The sequence below is a fragment of the Chanodichthys erythropterus genome, chromosome 2, assembly GCF_024489055.1.
Source record: "Chanodichthys erythropterus isolate Z2021 chromosome 2, ASM2448905v1, whole genome shotgun sequence".
NCBI lineage: Eukaryota > Metazoa > Chordata > Actinopteri > Cypriniformes > Xenocyprididae > Chanodichthys > Chanodichthys erythropterus.
Genome location: NC_090222.1, coordinates 4,802,265 through 4,825,523, shown reverse-complemented (window position 1 = coordinate 4,825,523; position 23,259 = coordinate 4,802,265). Strand labels below are relative to the sequence as shown.

Sequence of the window (23,259 nt, the reverse complement as noted above, 5' to 3'; positions counted from 1 at the left end):
TAAAATCTGTTAGGTGGACCATTGTAAAATTGCTGATATACAAACACATCAAGTTGAATTCTTCAATTCCAAGTTAGTCGAAGTTATTTGGCATCTTGAACTATACTAGGCATAAAAATGAGAAAAAATCCGTTCTCGGATACATCGCCATTTTCTCTTCAGGGATTCTGACTCAATTCAAGAGTTTAGTTTAGAGACAGTTGTGTATTCTGCTTGCTACAATCACAAACACACACAAAACCTTCAAAGAAATATAAACACTTGCATAGGTTTTCATGGTTGATGTAAAATGCAAGGGCTTCATTACACAGGATATATGCTGTGAGAAACGTGCACTTTGCTTGACAATGTGTGATTTCACCCACCAGGATTTCAGAGTTCCACATGCTCTACAAAGGCATATTTTTTGTCATTTGAAATGCAGTATAAATTCGATAAATGAAGCTCATTTACTGACAGATGTCTGCTTTAAAATGGACATGTCTGCATTGTCTGTGTTTGTTCTGAAGGACGCTTTCGCAGGCAGTGGTGTGTGACACTGTAAGCGGTTAAATAAACTTTCATTTCCAAGGGCTTTTATGAAGCAATATTTATATAAACACAGTCAGTTATGTCTTAAGGACAGAACAAAACATCTGATATGTTAAAATAAATCCGTGCATTAGTGTGAATGCAGCTTATTAGGCTTCCCGCTGCTTATGATGACAATAATCAGTAATTCTCAAAAATCAATAACGTAGAGGAGAAGAGACAAGCCCCTCACTGTACTTGTCTAGAAAACTTTCAGATTCTTAAAACACTACTTGTTCGCCTATTAAAGTGTCCCCTGAATGTGCTTTGATCGTGTTGACTTTTAATATATGCTAAACAAAAATGAGAGTACAGTAACAGAAATTAAAGCAGTGTATGATTGTCTCTAATGGTGAATCTTCAGTGTGAGCTGTTATGTCTTTTTCTAGCCCTTTTAGACCATGTTTAATGTCTCCTGTTTGTCCCTCCACACAAGATTCTTTCCACAGTTGTGTAATATCCACGAATGTGCTTTGATGCATTGATGTACTTTTCAAACGCACCGCTAATAAAAACCATTTCATCATCATCATGATCCCTTGCGTGGTAAGAGAGCTCTGTTACGGCAAGGCTTTGACATAAAGACCTAAGAGGTTGTGTGTTATTTTTGCTCCCTGAGTAACGTGTAATTATTTTGGGCTATTGTATGGCTATTGTGCAGCTGCCTATATTGAGACTGTATTGCTGTCGCTGCGGTCATTATACATTATGGTTCGGAGCCCATTTAGGAGATGAAGATGATTAAAGGGGTTGTTAAAGCAGCGGTTCTGAATTGGTTTTGCTTCAGGACCCAGAAAAATGCTTTGGCATCCCCACTGAAAAAAAAAAAAAAAAAAAATTATGGTTAAAAAAAAAACAACAGCTGTAGTTGCCAGAACTTTACCGTAAAAAAATACAGTTGCAACATTTTAGGTTTTATGAGACAGCACTTGGTTTACTGTCCATTTTATAGTTCGGGTTTTCACTGTAAATTATACGATGACTTATTTTATTTTTCGGTACGGTATTTTACTGTAAAATTACATTAAACGTACCGTTAGATCTATTATAGTTATTCACTGTATATAGTACGCAAACTTTGTTTTTCGCTGTAGCATTTTTACAGTCTTTTACCGTTAAATTCACGGTCATTTTTTACGGTGCAAATACATCAAAATACAGGTTTTAATTAACTTTATACAGTACCGGCCAAAAGTGTCCGGAGGGGATTTTTGTTTTTATTGACCCTAGGTAGGAACAAAACTTTGTTATTTGGCAAAAATTGGTCAAATTGCAATAATTTTTTTTTTTATTATTTATTTATTTTATTGGGGGTGGGGGGGGATAGTTGTGATTGCTAAAAAAAACAAAAAAAAAACACCAGGTTTGCTGTGCTGCTTTGTAGTTTAGCACAATTTGGCCACAATTATTATTAATTAATAAGTAATTATAATAAATTACTATTATTGTAAAATGAAAAATAATAGAATTATTGTTATTTTTTACAAATTTACAATATTAATATTTATGGTTGTCTTCATTTCTTCAAAATTAAATGTTAGCCATATTGCTCTCTCTGTTTTATTCTGATTAATTGTGCAGCTGTAGAATTGTTTCATAGAAAAGTCCTTTTTTTCTTCTTTTTTTTTTTTTTTAGGATAACCATGAACTCTAAAGCCCCAACAATACACAAAAATATCACCATGACTCTGGTTTAGATACTCACTGCTGTTAAAGTCTCATCAGAACGTGAACGACTTGCGTGTTTTCCCTGTGTGTGAGAGAGAGAGAGAGAAAAAACAAGAGTATGAGTGTCCAAGAAAAGCCTCCTCTCTCTATTCATCTTGGGTCAGTCAGTCTTTGAAATGAGCGCATTGAACTGCTGGTGTTGAGAGGTCAGGCGTAAATAAGCAGTTGGATGACAGCGCTGACCACTAGCTCTGTCCTTTTTTAGAAGGACGGCGTTCTGAATCCGAGAGGCAATGAGAAACATTCATCTGTCCGGGATACATAGGCACGGCACATTGGACAATAAAATCGTCATCCGCGCCACAGGCCATAGTTAATGTCAACACATTAGCTTCTCATTAAGTTGTCTGCTCAGTTCATGAAGACAGAGACATGTGTTTTAAAATGCCACTAGAACCTCATAAAGACAAAATAGGATGACTTCATTTTGGGCCTGTGTTTGTACTCATAGTTTTTCTTCCTTGAGCTTTTTTGCTGGTCAATTGAAGGCTGTTTTGACAATGTATGAACAAGGAATTGAATTAGACAGGTGGCATTGGGATACCAAAATGCAGCCATGGTTAGCATATGCTTACTTTCAGTGCTAGTTTAGTCACATATTTTTTAAATGAGCCCATTAAATATTAATGGGTGTTGTGTGGCTGTTATGTGGTGTCTATTAGCTCTGTGGCATCTACAGTGTCCCTGAGAAGTATTTGCACACTTACGCTACATTTAAATGGGTATTTGTATCCCCTCAAGTCCATTTATAATTTAAGCCAATATTTTGTCGTCTGAAACGACGCCCCCTGTTGTGATTGGTTAACATCATTCCATAGGAAAATCACCTGTGCAATGACGCTGTCTCATCATTATAGCGTTCAACTTCAGCCATCCATTAATGGTGTGATTTGCCATTAGCCTTTTCAGTACGTCCCTGCGGTATTTCTGGAAAACAACCAAGCCGTTTCAATCGGTCACTGTAGAGTCTCGATCCAGGAGAGTGAAGTTCTGTCCCGTGATACAGTAATAACAGTCGACGGTTGTTTGCGTCTGAACTATCTGTGGTATGTGCTGTGCCTCGTCAGGATTTTCCCTGACACTCTGTTCACTCCTGATGCTGCTGAGTGGGATGACCGGGTTAGCTAGTGACACATCACTTTTACTGAACTCATGAGCTTTATCTGGAGAGTTTTTTGCATTAACTCAGAGGTTAATGCAGATGAATGCTGTATCTAAAATTTCTTTTTTCTTGTACTCTCGGGTGAACCTTCATTATGTATTTTGACCTTTTTTCCTCCTTGACATTATTTGGTCGAAATAACAGTTGGTTGAAGAGCTGCTAGGGTCCAATCCAACATAATAAGAGTTTAATTAAAATGATAATCTAAAATGATTGTATAACAGGTAATTGAGAAACTAAAATGTAAGTGAGAAACTAAAAACAAACAAAGTTAAAAACAGTTATTTTAGTATTGTTTTTATATACTATTACAGTTTTTATTATTTTAAATGCTTTTATTTTGAATTTTCATTTTCATTTTAGTTTAATTTTTAATCATTTAATGTTCATTTAATGTAATTTTTTTTTATTACACTGTTTAGGTTCAATTTATTTTTAGTTCAATTTTAGTGCTTTAAATGTTGTTAGTCAGTTTTCAGTGCAACATTAACATTTTAACATATATTTAAATATAAATTTTAAATCGTAATAATACTACACAATATTACTGTTTTTACAAAATTTGTGATCAAATAAATGCAGCCTTGGTGAGCATAAACATTTTCAATCTTTCAATTTGGTGATTCATAAACTTCATTCAAAAACATTTAAAAATCATAATGACTCCAAAATTTTGAATGTTACACCAAACGCAATAAAGCAATCATAGCAAATCGATTTCTTCTTCGTTTCAGAAGTAACATGAGCGCAGCACGGCAGAATTGGAACAAAGCATCAGTTTACTGTTGGGAATTTGTCGCACTGCATCACATCCAGTGTAGTGAAAGGCTTCAAACATACTCTGTAAAAAAAAAAAAAAAAAGTAATCTGTGTAAAAAAGGGGGATGTAGAAGACATTACCATCTTCTATAGTCAGTTTCTCTTTCAGTTCAAACACTGTAATTACAAATGAAAAGTTTGAAGAATCTTACTGAGCATGATAGTTAAACTGTCTACATTTTTATATCTAGCTACTTGAATAACCTCTGGTTTAATGGCATGTACATTAGAAGGAAACTCTATCACTCCCTTGAGTACTGAGGTTTATCACCACCACAGTAATGCAAGTTAAGTTTGTTCTGTGGAAGAGCACACCTGCAGCGTTTTGGCACTGATCTAATGCTGTCTGAATCTGGTTGCTGTTTCCTGGCCAGGTCTGTCTTAAAAAAACATCTAAAACTTAATCAGAACAATAACATGTGTCTGTAATAATAACGTGGTGCAGTGTCACAGAGAGCTCTGACTGTTGTGGGACAGCTATAAAAAATGTCTTCAGTCACACCCTTGCATATTTGCTGTCTTATCGAAATCTCACACCCTTGCTAGCACACAACCTCAAGATTCTGCCGCTGTGCCCATCTCAGTCCGCTGGTATTTGAGGCATCAGAAACAGTTACAATGACTCGAAGTCTCTGGCGTTTGACCAAATTGGTTATGAGGTGTGGAATTATTGTTAAATCATTCATTCTTTTTCATTTAACTGCCATGTCCAAAGTCAAATTTCTTTGTACACCATGTGCAGTTGATTTTTTTTCAACATTATTTTCTAAATTTTCCCAGCACATTTTACCAATTCCAAACCACATCCATATTAATAACTACTATTAATTTTGGATGTAGTCATTTATAAGTGATATATAATTGTTTATGAAGGCTGGAAATGAAAAACACCTTATATTCAGGTGTGCATAATTATTAGGCAGGTTTTCTTTTACAGGCAAAATGAGCCAAAAAAAGAGTTTTAACTCAGACTGAAAAGGCAAAAATTATGAAATGCCCATGAGAAGAATGCAATAGTAATGCAATACTAGAAATTGCAAAGTTTAGGCATGACCGTTGGACAGTGAAATGCTCATTGGGTCAGCGGGGTCATACAAAAACAGCTGGAGAAGAAAAGACACATGTTAACTGCAAAATAATTAAGGTCAAGAATTAAGTGTGAAACCATCAGGAACCCTCCACCATTTTCCAGAACTGCAACCTACCTGGAGTCTCCAGAAGTGCAAGATGTCAGGATCCTCAGAGACTTGGGTTAGGTAAAGAATCCTAAAAAATGACCCGCACTTAAGAATCACAAGCTGAAGTGTTGTGAAATACATGAAGACTGTTTTTTTTTTTTTTTATAGGCTTTAGAGACCGACAGATTGAGAGTGACTATTGAAGGACCAGCACCACATCCTCTTGTACCACTGTTTGAAGAATTTATCTTCCAGAATCTGGCAGTAAGTTTTGGAAGATTTTAGTCCATCTCTGCAAGACTTTTCAGGATAGGAGATGGACTAAAAATGATCTTCCAAAACTTACACGCTCCTCTAATGCCTGATGAGTTTGGAGAACACTTGACAAGAGATTAGAGACCATTCTTCTATACAGTATCTTTCCAGATCCTTCAGATTTCCAGCTCCATGTTGGTGCTTTATCAGTTCACCCCACTCATTGTCTATACTCTATAAGATTCAGGTTACAGAACTGGGATGGCCGTGGCAGAAGTTTGGTTTTGTGCTCAGTGACCAGTTTTGATTTTGATGTTTATTTTGGATCATTGTCCTGTTGGAAGATCCAACTGTGGCCAATTATTTCTAACAGGGACAATCAGGTTTTGATTTTTTTTTTTCTGTTGGTATTTGATAGAATGCATGATGCCATGTATCTGAACAAGATGTCCAGGACCTCCAGCAGAAAAATAGGCCCACAATATTAAAGATCCAGCAGTATATTTCATTGTACACATGGGGTTCTTTTTTATCCCTGTGTGCACCAAACTCAACTCAAGTGTTTGCATTTTTTTGTTTGTTTGTTTCATCTGACTATATAACCCATCCCATTTGAAGTTCCAGTAATGTCAGTTAATTTTCAAACGATCTATGTTCAGATGAAATAAATAAATAAATAAAATAACTTTTTGGCTGCACAAACTTAAGATGGAAGCCTGCTTTCAAGCTCTCCCGTGTGTATCTGTGTAAGCGCTTGGTAAAGAGCGTCATTGATGACTATTTACAACATGTTTTTGAAGCGTTGATCATTTTAGCCAATCACAGACATATCTGTTGTGTGCGTGAACACAATGGCCAATCAGAGGTGTTTAAGAATCCCCTCAACAGCACTCAAAATGCTAGGGGGAAATGGTGGTTTCATCACATTTTTTAAATTTCAGTCGAAATTTCGAAGTCGCTACATGTACTTTTGACAACCCTAATTCAGACACGGGGTTGGTGTCTGAGGCAAATTCTTGGTTCAGGGCAAAAAAGTCACAACAGATTTTTAAGTAATCCATAAAGTTTCAAGAAAAAAAAATATTATTGACAAAAATGTATCAGAAAATACTGAGGAGTTAAAATTCCATAGGAAATGAATACTGGTAAAAAAAAAAAAAAAAAAAATCCCCATGACCAAGAAATAAGAAAATGACATTGATGAGGGTCCGAAACAATTTATTATTTATTTTTTTTATTTTTTTGAGGAATTCATGGAATATCAAGTAATTGTTTTTATTGATAAACTATTTCAAAAATCACAGCATGCCAAGTCAATTTGACCCCCTTTATGCATTATAGGGTTAAAACAGCAAGATCTGAGAACTTAGTGGCTTCTGGCCACATTTAATCTACTTCTGGGAGTAATTCTTCAGTTTATAAGTCTACTGGGAAAGTGTTTTATTAGCAATTTGTCACTGTTACTATGAGTGCTTTAAAAGAAGAACTAGTCAGTGGGTTTGCCAGAGTTCATGAGGTTCATGACATCTCAACTCTGAAGGATGTTTACTTAGTGAATTGGTAAAGTACGGCCTGTTTGTCCATTTAAGTGCTGAAAAAAAACAATACCAATCTGTATGATGACTGAAATGAACATTTTAATTATAACATTTGCCACACATTGAAGGAAGTGGCCTGCTCCGGATGTTGTAGGTGTAGTTTCTTCTGTGTCTTTGTGGAGTTCCACAGAGACCTGCTGAACTTCCAACTCAATAACTAGACCTCTTCACATTCGTCTCAGCAGATGCGCAGTCATGAAACGCCAAACATTTATGTCCTTTTTTTATTTCAAATAAGATCAAGACTTTTATATAATTACTCGGATTACAGAACAAACCAAAATCTTTCTGCAGGAAATGCCTGACCACCAGCGCAAAGATGAGTGCTCTTGCGATCTGCTGTTTTGCACCTGTTTTTCTCCTTTTGAAGAGCTGGCTTTGAGGCAGGATTTGTCAGTTTTATACCTTGTAGATTCTGATGAGTCCTGCAGATGTTGGGTCAGGGCTTTGCAGCTGCGTCCTGCTGTTTATTTTTATCAGGCTAACTGAAAGGCAATAATGACCATTGAAATTGAAGTATGAACATCAAACAAAATTCATAATCAGCAGCAAATGCTGCTGTTCAAATGCATTGAGCTTCAGTGCTAGTGTAAACAATGTGAGTTCAATTCGGGCTTGCACCATTTCCAGATTCCTCAGACAGGAAGGTTTCTGTGTTCTGATATGAAAATTATATTTTACCATTTTAAAAACCTCACCTTTGATTCATTGGAATTGGAAATTAGTGACTCAAGCCGGAATCAAACACTGGTTGCCCTGTTACAAAAAAATAATCTCTTAAGGCCCGGATATACATTTTCCACCTTCCGCTCCATCTCACTCACAGTTGTGTCTGCTTATCTTTCAAAGTATACTCAAGTGCGGATGGACGAGTTTGACACATGCATAGTACAAATGCTTTTTATACTCTACCAGATGTCAGAGAGCAGCACTGAGTCATGTCATTTACAGGACATTCACTTAGAAGGATAGAAGAAGAAAAGTAGCGCATCCACCATTGCACGCAATCAAGAACCAGAACCAAAACCAAAACGATAGAGAAGGATAGGATGCTTTATTTACTGCAGACCATCCTGATGATGTTGTATAACACGAACAGCCGAAGTATACTTTGGGCTTGAGTAAACACTATCTTTGCTACAGTGTGCTGCAATTCAGCAGAACTCAAGAAGTATGCTGTGAAAAGTGAAAGAAACATTAAGATTTAGGGGTTTAAAAATGCATCTATGCCTGATCTGACAATAAAATTGTCTGTTTGTTGTTGAGATTTTAGGTTTTGGTGTTATGGTGTAGAATCATGAGCTGAAATAATATGGACCCAACCCTTTTGTCTGAACACAAACACTTGTGCGCATATCCATGTCTTTTTTAAATTAAAAATAGACTTGATTTGCTAGTGTGGTGTTATAAAATCATCTTTCAGCTCTTTGGGTGCTTTCTGAATTCAGTTGTGTTTCAGCCTATGTTCTCTTTCCTTCCAGTCGGTGGTGAAGACGGGTCGGCTGCTCATCAGTCATGAGGCTCCAGTGACTGGAGGCTTTGCTGCTGAGATCAGTTCTACGGTTCAGGTAAGAAGCAGATGGGAAATCAAGGTTCTTGCGGATGTCATGAATTAGAGATTAACCAGTACTGATTATGTTCAAGCATGACCTATTAACACTCGGCAAGCGCCAAATGTGAGTAAAAATCGCCGTTGGCGAGTATATGAAACGTTGTCAATCAAGTTGGCATTTTTTATGAATTCTAACAATGCAGTGTTGTGAGAAGATGAGCATGAACAAACGTCACCGACGCTAGGAACATTTAAGCCCTGCCAATTTATATGTTCAAGTGCAAAAAGATGTGAAATGGAACTTAATTCATTACTCATGTGAAGTTTAAACAACTGAAGCGAGCGCCCAGAAAGCCACATCTCAGACAGCGCACTAATACTAAATTGAGTTCTCTTCATGTTTTCTTGTGCTTGAACGGACAAATTCACACAAAATTACATATATATATAAAAAATGCCAGTCTCAGCGAGTATGTTTTAAGTGAACATAAACGGTAACTTAACCATCAGGTTCATTAGTTAACTACATTAGTTACTACAGCATTTATTAATCTTTGTTAACGTTCATTTCAACATTTACTAATAACATTAGTTAATGCACTGTGAACTAACATGAACAAACAATGAACAACTGTATTTTCATTTACGTTAACGAAGAATAGTAAATACAGTAACAAATGAATTGCTCATTGTTAGTTCATGTTAGTTAATACATTAACTTATGTTTAACTAATGAGCCTTATTGTAAAGTGTTACCACATAAACAATATTAGTATGTCGGATCTATGCATTGTCTTAAAGTGTCAACAGCCTAATATTCCTGCTGCTGTCTGTGTTTTTAATGTTAATAAAACAACAATACACAAAGAAAAAAACACTCACTGCTCTTGACTGAATAACTCTTGTAACTTAAATAAGGATTGATCTGTTTAATTTATACAGTGAAGACTATGCAGTTATTTTACATTTAATTACTTTATTAAATGATCTGAATACTACTGTTATACCTACCTGAAAAACATACCCGAAAACCACTGTTTATTTTATTTGTGTCTTTGTTCTATTGTATGTATTTGTGCTGTTGCTTTTAATTTGATTATTTGTTCTGATTTTATTACTCGCTGTTTACTGTTTAATAATGTTTTAAATTTATATGAGTTAGGCTAGTAGATTTAGCTGTAGTTTTTTGGTATCAATACTGAAATAGAGAATTGTGAATCTTCACTGGTATCTAAAATGTTGGTGTCAAAAACAGTTTCATGGGCGGTTTAAAAAATAAATAAAAAATAAATAAATAAATATATATATATATATATATATATATATACAGTCTATATATATATATATATATATATATATATAGACTGTGCAATAAATTAAGGCAAATTTATTTATATAGCACATTTTATACACAATGGTAATTCAAAGTGCTTTACGTGAAAACTAAACAAATACATAAGAATAAAAATGGAATGCATAAGAAATAAAAATAACAATAAAAGCAGAGAATACCCCCATCTGGATTAGGGATGTGCAACAGCGATCAAGTACTCAAGTCATCGACCGTGACACTGACGATCGATCATGTAAACGATGATCCAAATGTTTTTTGTTTTTTTTTTTCTCCTGATTGGTTAGCAGCACTTTGTGCGGCACCCTGAGTTCTGATTGTTTAGCTTTCCACAGCTTGCGCCAAAAGACGTGAGAAGAGAGAGAATGGCCTCGAAGTCACTTAGTGATTCACTTTGACTAGACAGATGAAAATACAGTTCAATGCATGCTGTTCAGCGCCAAGCTTTTATCTTGTAAAGCGCTTTGAGCACCCAGAAAAGCGCTATATAAATGTAACAAATTATTAATAATTATAATTATTGTGCTGAAAATATCCTTTAAATTCTATTCATAATAAATTTAGCAGTAATCATCAGTGATTTTCATACTGTAAAATAACATTTTGGTGTATCAGAAAGTGCAAATTGAATCCAAAATATTGCTGAAATATTAGAATAAATTAAATTACAATAGTGGCACTTTTTAAAGCGCAGTCGGAGTTACACTTTCGCTCAAGATCACGTTTGCATTCACAAACCTTTTGCAGATGAAAGTTGTAATAGTTACACCTGATTAATCTAATATGCGCTGCATATCATTGTTTAGTTTCATGCTCAAATGCAATGCCCGATATTGATTATCTGAGTTATTTGAGATGGTCATATTGCTTTAAGATGTTTCTTTTAAAAAAAAATAAAAATAAAAATGCGGATGTTGTATTGCAGCAGTGCTTTTTTTCGTCGTATTTGTTCAATGGCATAATTTGTATGGCTTCGAAAATGTCGATTTATGGAATCACTTAATAATGTAGATGAAAATAAAGCACAAATCTGCCATAAACGGCATTATAATGGGAAATTTATAGAAATCTACAGTAAATTCTGTCCTTGCCCGTGTCGAGCTGTCATGAAAGCGCATCACGACGGGAGCTCTCTCTTACGTTCTCTCTCTCACCATAGCGTGTAACTTAAAGTTCGCTGGCATTTGCATCCTTTTGTGCCGATACAAGTTGTAATGTTACGTCTATATTATGTATCTAAGTTCTGATTAATCTGTGTTAATCTGATTAATACGTGTCATAGAACGGGCTTCAGTTTATTGGCATGAAGTCACTCTTCACCTCAGGCAGCGATTCCTTTTAGATGCTTCCTTATTAAAACATTGCTGCATCATAATCAAACACTGTTCTAATCACATTTTCATAGACAGGTTTTCATGTCATATTTTTATTTTTAACATTCATTTTCCTAACAGTCTTCAGATATTTTCATTATCTCCATGACGGCCATGCCCCGCCCCCTGAGTACTTGATTACTCGTTTTTTAAACCTATCAATGATCGGAATGTAAAATTGCCAAAAATGCCCATCCCTAATCTGGATGGAATAGTCCGAGAGTTTCAGTGAGAATATTTGTCAGGTAGCTGTGCATTTAAACAGTAACCTTGCTCTGGGACTTCCCCATATTGGCTGTCTTCCTCTGTGGTTTTCTCCCGGCACCTAAATAATCTGTTGGACGTCTCCAACAGATCCAATTTTTCACCTAAAATCAGCCAGGAAGAGCTCTAGGACTGACCCTCCAGTCCACACTCAGTTAATTTGGTCCTCGACCTCGGGTTCGCTCAAACCCACTACTCTCACCACGCGGTTTCAGTTTTGTTTTTATCAAAGAAATCTCTTAACCACACTGGCTTACTACAGAACTGTCTCAACCACTATGGTTTATTCCTTTTCCCCAAATCATAAGTGTAATTTTCTGTGTAATTTTTAATTTGTCTCTTCCCCATATTAGTCTCTCTAGATTTAACTTAAGAACTAGTCTGGCCAACTAGCTGGTCACCATGAGATAATCATTCTAATTTTTCAAATTCACATTAAACCAATTTACATTTAGATGACTAACTTAAGAATAGTATAAGCATCTTATGCAACTGACCACAGATATTAAATTATCTGACTCATTTTCTCTTTGTCATCATCGATCATTTAAGTAATATTATGCAAAATATACTTGAGTCTTTGAATCCTATCCCAGACTTCTGTTTTCAAGCCGACAAGTGTAATTTAAGGCCCTGATATACTCACAGCAAAGTTCTTTTTCATTCTTTGCTTGGGGGGTAAAAAGTTTGAAATACCTTTGCAGCAAAATAATGTTGCAAACATCCTGAGAGCAGTGTACAGTTGAGCTCAAAAGTTTGCATACACCTTGCAGAATATGCAAAAATGTTAATAATTTTAACAAAATAAGAAGAATAATGAAAATTGCATGTTATTTTTTTATTTAGTACTGTCCTGAATAAGTATTTCACATAACAGATGTTTACATAAAGTCCTCAAGATAAAAAACAATAGCTGAATTTATAAAAATTACCCAGTTCAAAAGTTTAAATACCATTGATTCTCAATACTGTGTGTGGTTACCTAGATGATTTATGACTGTTTTTGTGTTTTGTGATGGTTGTTCATGGGTCACTTGCTCTGAGAAGTTAAACTGAGCTCTTTTCTTCAGAAAAATCCTTCATGTCCTGCATAATCTTTAATTTTCCAGCATCTTCTGCATGTTTGAACCCTTTCCAGCAGTGACTGTATGATTTTGAGATCCATCCGTTCACACTGAAGACAATTGAGGGACTCAAACACAACTATTAAAAAGGGTTCAAACATTCACTGATGCTCCAGAAGGAAACACGATGCATTAAGAGCCGGGGTGAAAACTTTTTGAATTGGATGAACAGGGTAAATTATACTTTTTTTCTCTTCTGGTAAACATGCAAGAATCTTCTGTTGCTTCCAAAGGGCAGTACTGAATGAAAAAATATGATCTTTAAACAAAATAAGAAAAACTTGCACATTATCTATCCCCGACTTTTAATTCATCGTGTTTCCTTCTGGAGCATCAATGAATGTTTGAACCTTTTTTAATAGTTGTGTTTGAGTCCCTCAGTTGTCCTCAGTGTGAAAAGATGGATCTCAGAATCATATGGTTACTTCTGGAAAGGGTTCAAATATGCAAAAGATGCTGGAAAATCAAAGAATTTGCAGGACTTGGAGATTTTTTTTCTGAAGAACAGAGCTCAGTTCAACTGCTCAGAGCAAACAAGAGACTCATGAACAACCATCACAAAACAAACAACCAGTCATAAATCATCTAGGTAACCACACACAGTATTGAGAATCAAGGGTAAACATCTGGACCAATGGTAGTTCAGAGGTGTTTACCAGAACTTTTCCAAAATGTTCGCTTTGGCAAGCTGTTTCAATGGCCTGATTTTGTTTCAAATTACATCACACAAAAATCAACTTTTAACATTCTAGTTGCCCATCAATCCAGTGTCTTTGATGGAAAAGAGTGTTAACAGATCCTGCCTGAGAGGTCAGAGTTACAGCAAAGTGTTTCAAGAAACATTTCTTCTTATCAGTGAAAATGAAAATGGTTGTGCTGTTTCATATTTTTGTGGGAATCATGATTTAAAAAATGGGAATCATGATTTAAAATCATGATTTAAAAAAAAAAATATATATATATATATATATATATATATAGAGAGAGAGAGTGATAGCTATATATATATATATATATATATATATATATATATATATATATATATATATATATATATATATATATATATTTGGACAGTCATTTATTTGAAATAGAAATCTTTGTAACATTTATTGTAATTGCATTTACTGTCACTTTTGATCAATTTAATGCAGCCTTGCTGAATTAATATATTGATTACACAGTACAAAAATTGTACTGAGCCCAAGTTTTTGAACAGTAGTGTACACATTCATGAGTGTCTCAGATCTCAGCAAGCCCGTGCTGATGGTGGAAATTTTATCAAGAGATTCATCCATGATGCAGGGCCCATCTTTAAATATAAACATCAGTCACGTTTCCACTGACGTCAAAGATTGTTAAAGCACCTGTGTGTGTGTGTGTGTAGGTGTGTGTAGGTGTGTCTAGGTGTGTATAAGTGTGTGTGTGTGTTTGAGCGCGGTGGGCACACTCGGGCAGTGATGAGTCAGCCGGATGTGCACAGATAATGGCATTGAACAGAAAAGTTGCAAAAAAAGACTATTAGTTGCACTATGTAAAACCTGAACTGTGGTCAAGCTACTGATGTCTGTGATAATGACGGCCTGTGAATCTGTCCCCCACCAAAACACCCAACACATGCCAATGACAGTCATTTCTGCAGTCATGACATTGCCTTTTGGTTTTTGGTGATGTTTGCTTAGGGAACCATCACTACATCACAAAAGTGTGTAGTCCCACTGAACATACTTAACATGCTGTTGAAAGTGCATTTCATATACATGCGTTGCATTATGATTTTCCAGTCATCTGGTTCTGTTAGCAGGTCTTGAAAATCTACTGTACATCCTTTTGTAATTACGGACAGAACACAGTGAAATACACCATACTGACGGTGTTTTCTGTACTGCTGTTTAGCTTGAATTAATCCTACTCACTTAAAGAAGACCTGTTATGCCTTTTTTTAAAATTGTTTATTTTATTTATTATTATTTATTTCTTTTTTTATTATTGCAGTTCCTCTCTTCCCAGTCTGTCAGTAATGCTCAGTTGAGTTCTTCTAGTCTCTATGAAGCCCCTGCTTCTGAAAAGCACAATGTGCTCTGATTGGTCAGCTGAACCATGTGTTATGATTGATCTACTGCTTCGAGTGTGTTTGGGAAATGTCACACCCGCAAGTTTCAACACACTACTAACTTAGCTCAACCAGGCCTCACACCTTTTTGCATATGTCTTTTTGATAAAATACAAGTTAGAGGGCTGCATTGGGATTGGGGTCCTGTGGTCAATCTGGCAGAAGTGGGGGATTTTTACCTTTGCTGCAGGTGGGAGTGGGTGGTCAAAAAATGCAGCGCAGGATTTGCCTTGTAACGAGAAAGGAGTCAACAAATGAAGTTCACCGCAGTCCATCAGTAACATTCTCTTCCTCCATAGCAATCTGGAGTAGGCTAGGCCAAGTGATTAATTATTTGAAAGTTTTTTTTTTTGTATTATTACTTTATTTTTGCTTATATATTTATATACAGTATATATACACACACAACAGTTCTTTCTGGTTCTTGAATCTGATTGGCTGAGAGGTCTTTCCAGCCATGCATATTCTACCAATATCGCCATAGGAACCGTTTCACCGTGTGAATCACTCCGCTGTCAGCATGTGTCATGGCGGACACATAAATATTTTTATAGATACTACTATTATTTTGTAACAGAATGTAGTTTTATGAGTATTTTATGCAAGAATATAGTACTTTTGAATATACACTTTTGGAGATGTGAGCTCCAGGTCATCAGCGACCGTTCAGCGTTTATGTATGCGCAGAGAATAGCTTCATCTCGGCCAATCCTTCGGGAATTTGCCGCTGGCTCTTCTAGATTGTGTTTAAACATGAGATATAATTCTTTTAGGGTATATCAAATGGGCAGTCTTTGGTCTTGTTAAACTATTACTTGTTCCAGAGCAAATAGATTTGGCTTAAGGTTTATATTATGTTTCATAACTTTATATGTACATTGAAATTAAATCATGTACTAACTAGAGCGCTAACTGTTTGCTGTTTTATTTCTTATTGTACTTCTTATACTGTTATAATGGCTATAGTTGTTGATTTAAATATTATTGTTCAATAAATATTTTATATAAAAAAAAAAATTTGGTATTGAGAAAGAGTCCATTAATTTTGACTTCAGTGAAAGTTACATTAATATGCCATTAGATGGCGGCAAAGACTGTCTTTTTGAGTGAGTCAGTCAGTCAGTCGCAAAGACTTTTATATTGAAATGGACTGAAACAAGGAAACAAGGATGTTGCTTCCCTCAGTGGACATTCAAACTGATTTTGTGATTATGAATATAAGATTGACCTGAAGAATATTAGCTAGAGGCAGGTAATACCCTTGCTTAGGAGATCTCTCTCTCATAATACTCTACATATTACAGTGAGTTTCAATGAAGCGACTCATTCCTTCGTTAATAGATCTAAAGTGACGTTTTAGAATTGTTAATGGAGGCTTGGGCAGGAGTCATGCTTTACAGTCTATGGAGTCATGCCTCCCTTTCCTCTCATAGGAATCTATAGAAAATCATCAGACCCCCAGTGTGCGGTGGGTTTTGTGGGGGGTAATTGAGAATGAATGGGGGAAAATCACGTGAGAGGAGGCAATGTTTCCATCGCACTATCATTGGATGTAATTGGTTATGATTGGATATGATTGGTCTGTGAGATAAATCCCGCCTTTTGTTGACGTACGCGTTCCGTAGGTTTGACTGAACAAATGATGGCATCAATCGGAAGACTAATTGAAAAGTAAGTAAACAGATTAGATATCACTGCTTTGTCACGTCAAAATCAAACTTGAAATGGAATGAAATCATGATGACTGCGGGGTTTTTAGTGCAATCAGCTTGGTGAAATTAAAAATACAATTTGTGTCTGTGACAGACTGTTTACGGAGCATGACTGATGATCCAAAATATCCTAGGTTGACTATTAAAAAGAAAAACCGCAATACACAAATAAAATATATTGTTTAAATTATTATTGCCTTTAGTTATTATTTTGGAATGAATGTAGAAATGCTTAAAACACTAACTTGATGAGATTGACTTGGTTTTGATAAATAGAACATTACATTGTTAATGTAAAATTACAAAATAGAATTTTTTTTTTTGATGTACTGTAAAGTAATGTTCATTTAACAAGGAAGATGTGTCACCTTTAAGAGTAATGCACATTAATTTACATTGATTCATAAAAAAAAATGTGCCTCCTCATTTCAACACCACTGCACACCACTGATATATATATATAATCAGTGGTGTATATATATACATCAAATCATGTGTGTTGTTGAGGTGAGTTGGCCACCTCATTCTCGACTTCTGCAGAGATGGTAAGAATCTAGTTGTGTTACTCTGTCACAGTAGAGACAAATTCAGCTTTGTGCAGCAGAGATGCTGAAGTCATTGAGCGGAGGATCTTACAGAAGCTGAGACTGTGACAGCAGATGACCATACTATTATTCCTGGATCGAGGGCTGGAACACGGATATATTTCAGATTAATCTCTGTATTCCTGGACAACTCCATGGAATAGCTGGAATAATATTCAATATCATCGGTCTCGTTCTCTTTGTCTGTGTATGAATAAAGCAACCAGTTTCCTCTGGAATGTGTGTGTGTTTGAGGGGTCAGGTGTTACCTATATTGTGTGGACAAAATGGATGGTAAGGTTAGTAATACCAGAAAATTTGGATCTTGTGGGGATATTTTTTGGTCCCCATGAGGATATCAGCCTATAGAGCATCCTATTTTATTTATTTATTTTATTTTTTTAAATGCAAAAGGTTTTCTGTGGTAGAGGTAGGGTTAGGGGAAACAATGTACAGTTTGTATCGTATAAAAAACATGTCTATGGAAAGTGCACATAAGGCATGTCTCTCTTTGATGCAAACATGTTTTAGACTGTATCTGTGTGTCTAAAGCAGAGTTGAATTTCTTACTTTTCAGTTCATGAGTTCATTAAAATTCATTTGAAAATTATTTAGCATACAGCATGTTGAATTGGAATAATAGGAAGAATTTTCTGCATTGTAATTCACACAACAGAGGATTTTTATTAGTTTAAAGTCAGCATGAAATGAATATTCACCCCCGTTTTCTAAATGCATACTATATAATTTTTTTTAAATCCCCTATTATATTTCATGTAAACTATCTTCAATACCGTCCAAACAATTAACAGCCATTAGAACAGATGTTAATTTTGCAAAACATCACCTTGTGCTTGGATAAATAAATTCAAATGACCGTTCTGCACTCTGTTTGCTACTTCAGTTCATTTACAGCAATAGTGGTTTAAAATGCATCTCAAATCAGCTCTGAATGTCACACAACCCTGATTTGTGGAGACTCATGGGTAAAAAACATGAGAAATATCCAGTCTTGACATTTGTTACTGTGCTGAGATGATTCGATGTTTCTGCATGTCTAAGTGACAGTGAAGCCTACTGACATGCACAAACACTGACTATTATCAAGCGATTAAAAATAGCATGAAGTTCAGAATGATTGTCTAAAATTGGTCTTTCAGATCAGTGCTTCTGATTAATACGTCATGTACGTACTAAAGGATCTGGGAGCTAAAGGATCTGAATGACTGAGAGGAGCTTCTGTGACCGTGTCTGTGAATTTGAGTGACTCCTGGAGAAGATTTATGCTGCTTTTAGTCGTTCAGTTAACAGACTGTAGGTTACAGTCCCAGAACTAAATTATTTACATATTTAGTTTTTATTACTAATGGCTGGTCATAAACCGCCTCATTGATGTTGGTTTTGGATTTCATGTTGTAACATGTGGGAAACAACAAATTCACTGGCATTGAAACTCCTGTTTCAATACAGAATACTTATTTCTGTTTTCTTTGAGTGTGAATTGAAATGTTTCATCTCATTTCAGAGTATGTGAGTGTTTCAGAGTGTCTCTCTCATATGGCTTTGGGCTCCTCAAATACGCAGTGCACAATTGTTTTGTCTTTTTTGGATCTCATAGTCAGTAATATAGGCATTTCCATGTCATGATAATCTTTGAATACTCTGTAATCTGCGGCTGTTGCTGGATCCACTCTGACAGCAAAAAATGTGTTTGTGAGAGCGTGTGTATATAGATGCATTTAAAGATGCACATGTATGAATGGATTATATACACTACTATGCAGAAATTTGGGGTCAGTAAGATTTTAATACTTTTCAATAAGAAGTCAGTAAGAAATTTTATTCAGCAAAGATGCATTAAATTTAGTGACTGTAAAGCTATTTATAATATTAGAAAAGACTCCTAAAAAAGTGTCTTGGTTTACAAAAAAATTGTGAACTCTTTTCAACATTGATAATAATCATAAACATTTCTTGAGCTGCAAATCATCATATTAGAATGATTTCTGAAGGATCATGTGACATTGAAGACTGGAGTAATGATGCTGAAAATTCAGCTTTGATCTAGTGTTAATTTCGTTAACGAAATGTACGACAAACAATGTTTATCAACAAAGTTTTTTCCCCTGACTAAGGGGCCATTTACACAACACTGTTTTCAACAAAAAACTGAAAACTTTTTATGCGTTTTGGCCGTTCATTTACACAACAATGGCCTGAAAACACAAACTTTTGAAAACAGGTTTCAAAGTGCAAGTTTTTGAAAACGATCTCCATGTAAACAACAAAAAATGCGAATCTGTGAAAAGATGATGTCATGCACATGCTCATTACATGTTCAGTCTGAAGTGTTTCATCGCCATCGAATGGCCTGCCAGCAGAATACAGAGTTTTTAGTCATTTTCACAGATTCGTATGAATGGGGATCGTTTTGACAATGGTGTCATCTGTACGCAGAAAACTCAAAGGAAAAACCTCTCCGGTTTAAGCATATTGTTGTCGTGTAAACGTTCCCTAAAGCCGGGGACACACCTAACGATTGTAAGCCCGATTATGAATGTAATTTGATACTTACGACTGATCATGTCCAATCGCGCCGAGTCAGAGCCAGTTGCGTTCAGTCTGTGTTTACAGTTGGTGCTTAAAATCGTGCAGTGTGCTGTGTCTAACGATTCTAGTCTTAGAATTTTAGAAACAGTCATTGCCAGTCCTCCTCACAAAGATTAGTCTCAAATTTGATAATTCCCACTTCTGAAGTAGTGATTATGAGCAAATCGCATTCAAGTTTCGTTATTTTTTTTTTAAAGGAAAGTCATCTTTACAATAGCACTGAGAGCACGTGAAGGCAGCATAATATTTGCGACCGATGGCGTCTCTGTTTCCTTGGAAACTGTGTCAGGCGATTGTAAACAAGCGGTGAAATGGCGTCAAAAACGTTTGAAACATAAAAACACATTGGACAACCGGTATGGAAGAAAAACTGGTTGAACTCTGGCAAGAGTACGAATACAACATATCTTCGAAGGAATACCATAATAGAAGCGATAAGAAAAGAAGCTGGGCTGCTATTGCGGAAGCTTTGAACGTGTCAGGTAATGTACAGGGCCGGATTATCCATAGACGGCATTGGGCGAGTGTCCTGGAGCACCAGCCAATATTATTTATCTGATACGGATACAAAATTAACAGTTGATACAATTTATACAGAGAGAATATAAAGAGCCCTGCCCCTTTGATCGCAAAAGTGAAAGTGCCCTTTGAGGTCGCATTGTGGTAGTATAAAGTTAACGTTACTTCTGTGGTAATTTAATGGTCTGTACAGTGCCGTTTCAAGTCGAACAAGCTTCATTGAGGATCGTTGCTTAACAACGGCCGACACCACCGGAGTGCAAGCCCTAAAAATAGATTTAAGCATATGAATTACAAATATTCTACCTATTATTGAGATTTTGTTTACTCACCTCAAATTCTCTCTGTAGAGAACAAATCCATGTTGCCTCTCCTGCCAGGACCTCACACATATCCTGCGCGTTTTTCCTCTTTTTTTTAGTTATTTTCCGCACAAATATAGCTGCAGATGAAGAGCGCCAGCTGTTTGTTTACATCCATTTTCAAGATCCTGCGCACAGTGTGTTGCTTAGCAGCGGTCTCAATCATAAACGTTTGTGTTCTTCTCCGACTGTCAACGATTAAAATCGGCTCCAGTCGAAGGAAACAATCGGTATGTGTGTTCAGTTCAGTCTTAGAATGTTTCAGCTAATCGTTAGGTGTGTCCCCGGCTTAAGACAAGACGATGATGAGACGATAGTAAGGCCATTAAACGATAACTGTGACTATATCAACATGCCATATTGTTGATGAAAAAAGACAAAAATAAATTGTAGTTAAATTAATGAAAATATTACCAAAAACTTTTTTTATTTTTGTTGAAAAAAGAGGAGCCAAAACATCCCAGACTTCTGTACAAGACTCTATTAGGTGAGCGTTCATGTTTGTGGTTGCCAGATATCAAGAGTTCTTAAATCCCAATCAGAGCTTTTCTGTTAAACGGATATGTGCTGGGCTTTTTGCTTTATGCAATCTGGCAACCATTCGCACAGACTCTTTGCCGAGGCTCCATGATCTGAAAACACTGACATACATGAGAAATCAAGTCCTGTACTGAAGTTTAGCGATCTCCAGTTGAGGTATTCTGCTTAAATGAAAGCGTCATTCAGCCAGTCTGTGTTCTGTAATGGATCTCGACTGTATTGTTTGCAATTGTGGTTGCTGATTGTACTTACGCAACCTTGCCGTTGTTTTAATGGAGAAACATCAATTCAACTTGGAATTATTGGATTTACTATTAGGAATTTCTCTGTTATAATATTTGAGAGTAGGTTTTTCTTTTACCCTTTTTTCATAATGTAGACAAGGCGAGTGTATATCTAAAGTCTTTTGTGTTTATTAAGCTTAGGCTATAATTGATAGGCTTTAATAAATCTGTACACTAGATGAGGTAAAATAAACCATGCATATGAATCAATATTCTGTTGATTTGTGCTTATTGTTGAAAGAGCAACTTCTGATGAAATATAAAAAGAAATTTCACAAATGACAACAATCATTGCAATTAAAATTGAGCAAAATAACATATATTTTTAATTTTTTTAACCTTTATACAGTATACAGTTATACAGTAAATATGACACAAATGTTGTAAGTTTCCATTGACTAAAACAAGACCTCAGACATTTAAAATCCTCAGACATTTAGTTGACTCAAACTTGACTAAACAAAAACAGAACAAGGTTGACTAAAAATAATAAAAACTAAAAACATTTGACACAGGACTATGACTAAATTAAAAAATAGCTGACAAAATTAATACACAGGAATAAATTGCATTTAAAAATATATATATAAAAAAAAAACGTTTTTACTGTATTTTTGATCAAATTAATGCAGCTTTGGTGAGCATAAGAGACTTAAAAAAAAAAAAATCTGTAGTGTATATAATTTATTATATAATGTAATGACATCTATATATGTGTACAGTGGCCCCAAAAAACACTGGTCACTTAATCTACACATACGAATATATTAATGTCACCACATTAAATGATGAAAGCAGGTGGCATATTTTAATTTGTGCCTCTGATTCAGAACTGTCAAGTTATTTGATATAACAGTGCCTTTTCATATACTAATGAAACTGAAGTAATAGTCTTGCTTTCAGTCCATGTGTAGTGGCTTCAGACTACACTGAACTTCTCTGTTCTCCTGCTTTTCCAGTAAGAGTATTTTGAGGTTTCTTCTTGCTCTTCGCGTGGGTCAGGTTGGCGGGTACTCATCCGCTTTTTCCCCCAAATTAACCTTGGCTTTAAAACTGAGGAAAATTTACTAAATATATATTTATATTGTAGTGATTCAGTCCGCCGAACGGTTTTATAACACACTTTAGTAATTTTAGCTGATGTTAAATTGTCTAGCTCTGTTTTGCGTTTGTGTTGTAGTTCTGCTGAATGCGCACGTATTTGGACCACTTTGGGTTGGTTCTGTTTCTCAGATGAAACTTGACTTCAGAAGATCTGGAGTATAGCACATGAGTTGTACTAAACTACTTTGAAGCTTTGATTATCCAATCAGTGATGATGGAAGAGAAGATAGAGAACATGGATGAACAAATGTAAATGCCAAAAATATCAAAAGTTTGAGAGCATGAAAAATGGGAATTGGAGTGAACTGAAGTGAACGAATGTGTTGCATCTAATTTTAACTCCTGTATATCAGCAGATGTCCTGATGTGTCCTTTCCTGGAGTCCATTTCCAGTCATTACAGACCACACAATTCAGATTCATCACATGTAGATAAATCTATTTCTGAGCAGCAGAAG

At 35.6% G+C, this 23,259-nt stretch overlaps 1 protein-coding gene across 1 annotated transcript in view; it reads left to right on the top strand.

Annotated features, from left to right (window-relative positions):
- bckdhb (branched chain keto acid dehydrogenase E1 subunit beta) overlaps window positions 1-23,259 on the top strand; it is a 100,204-nt gene that overhangs the window by 65,592 nt on the left and 11,353 nt on the right. Inside the window, exon 9 of the mRNA XM_067400000.1 lies at window positions 8,792-8,878. Coding sequence (XP_067256101.1) covers window positions 8,792-8,878 — 87 coding nt within the window. The remainder of the gene's footprint in view (window positions 1-8,791; window positions 8,879-23,259) is intronic.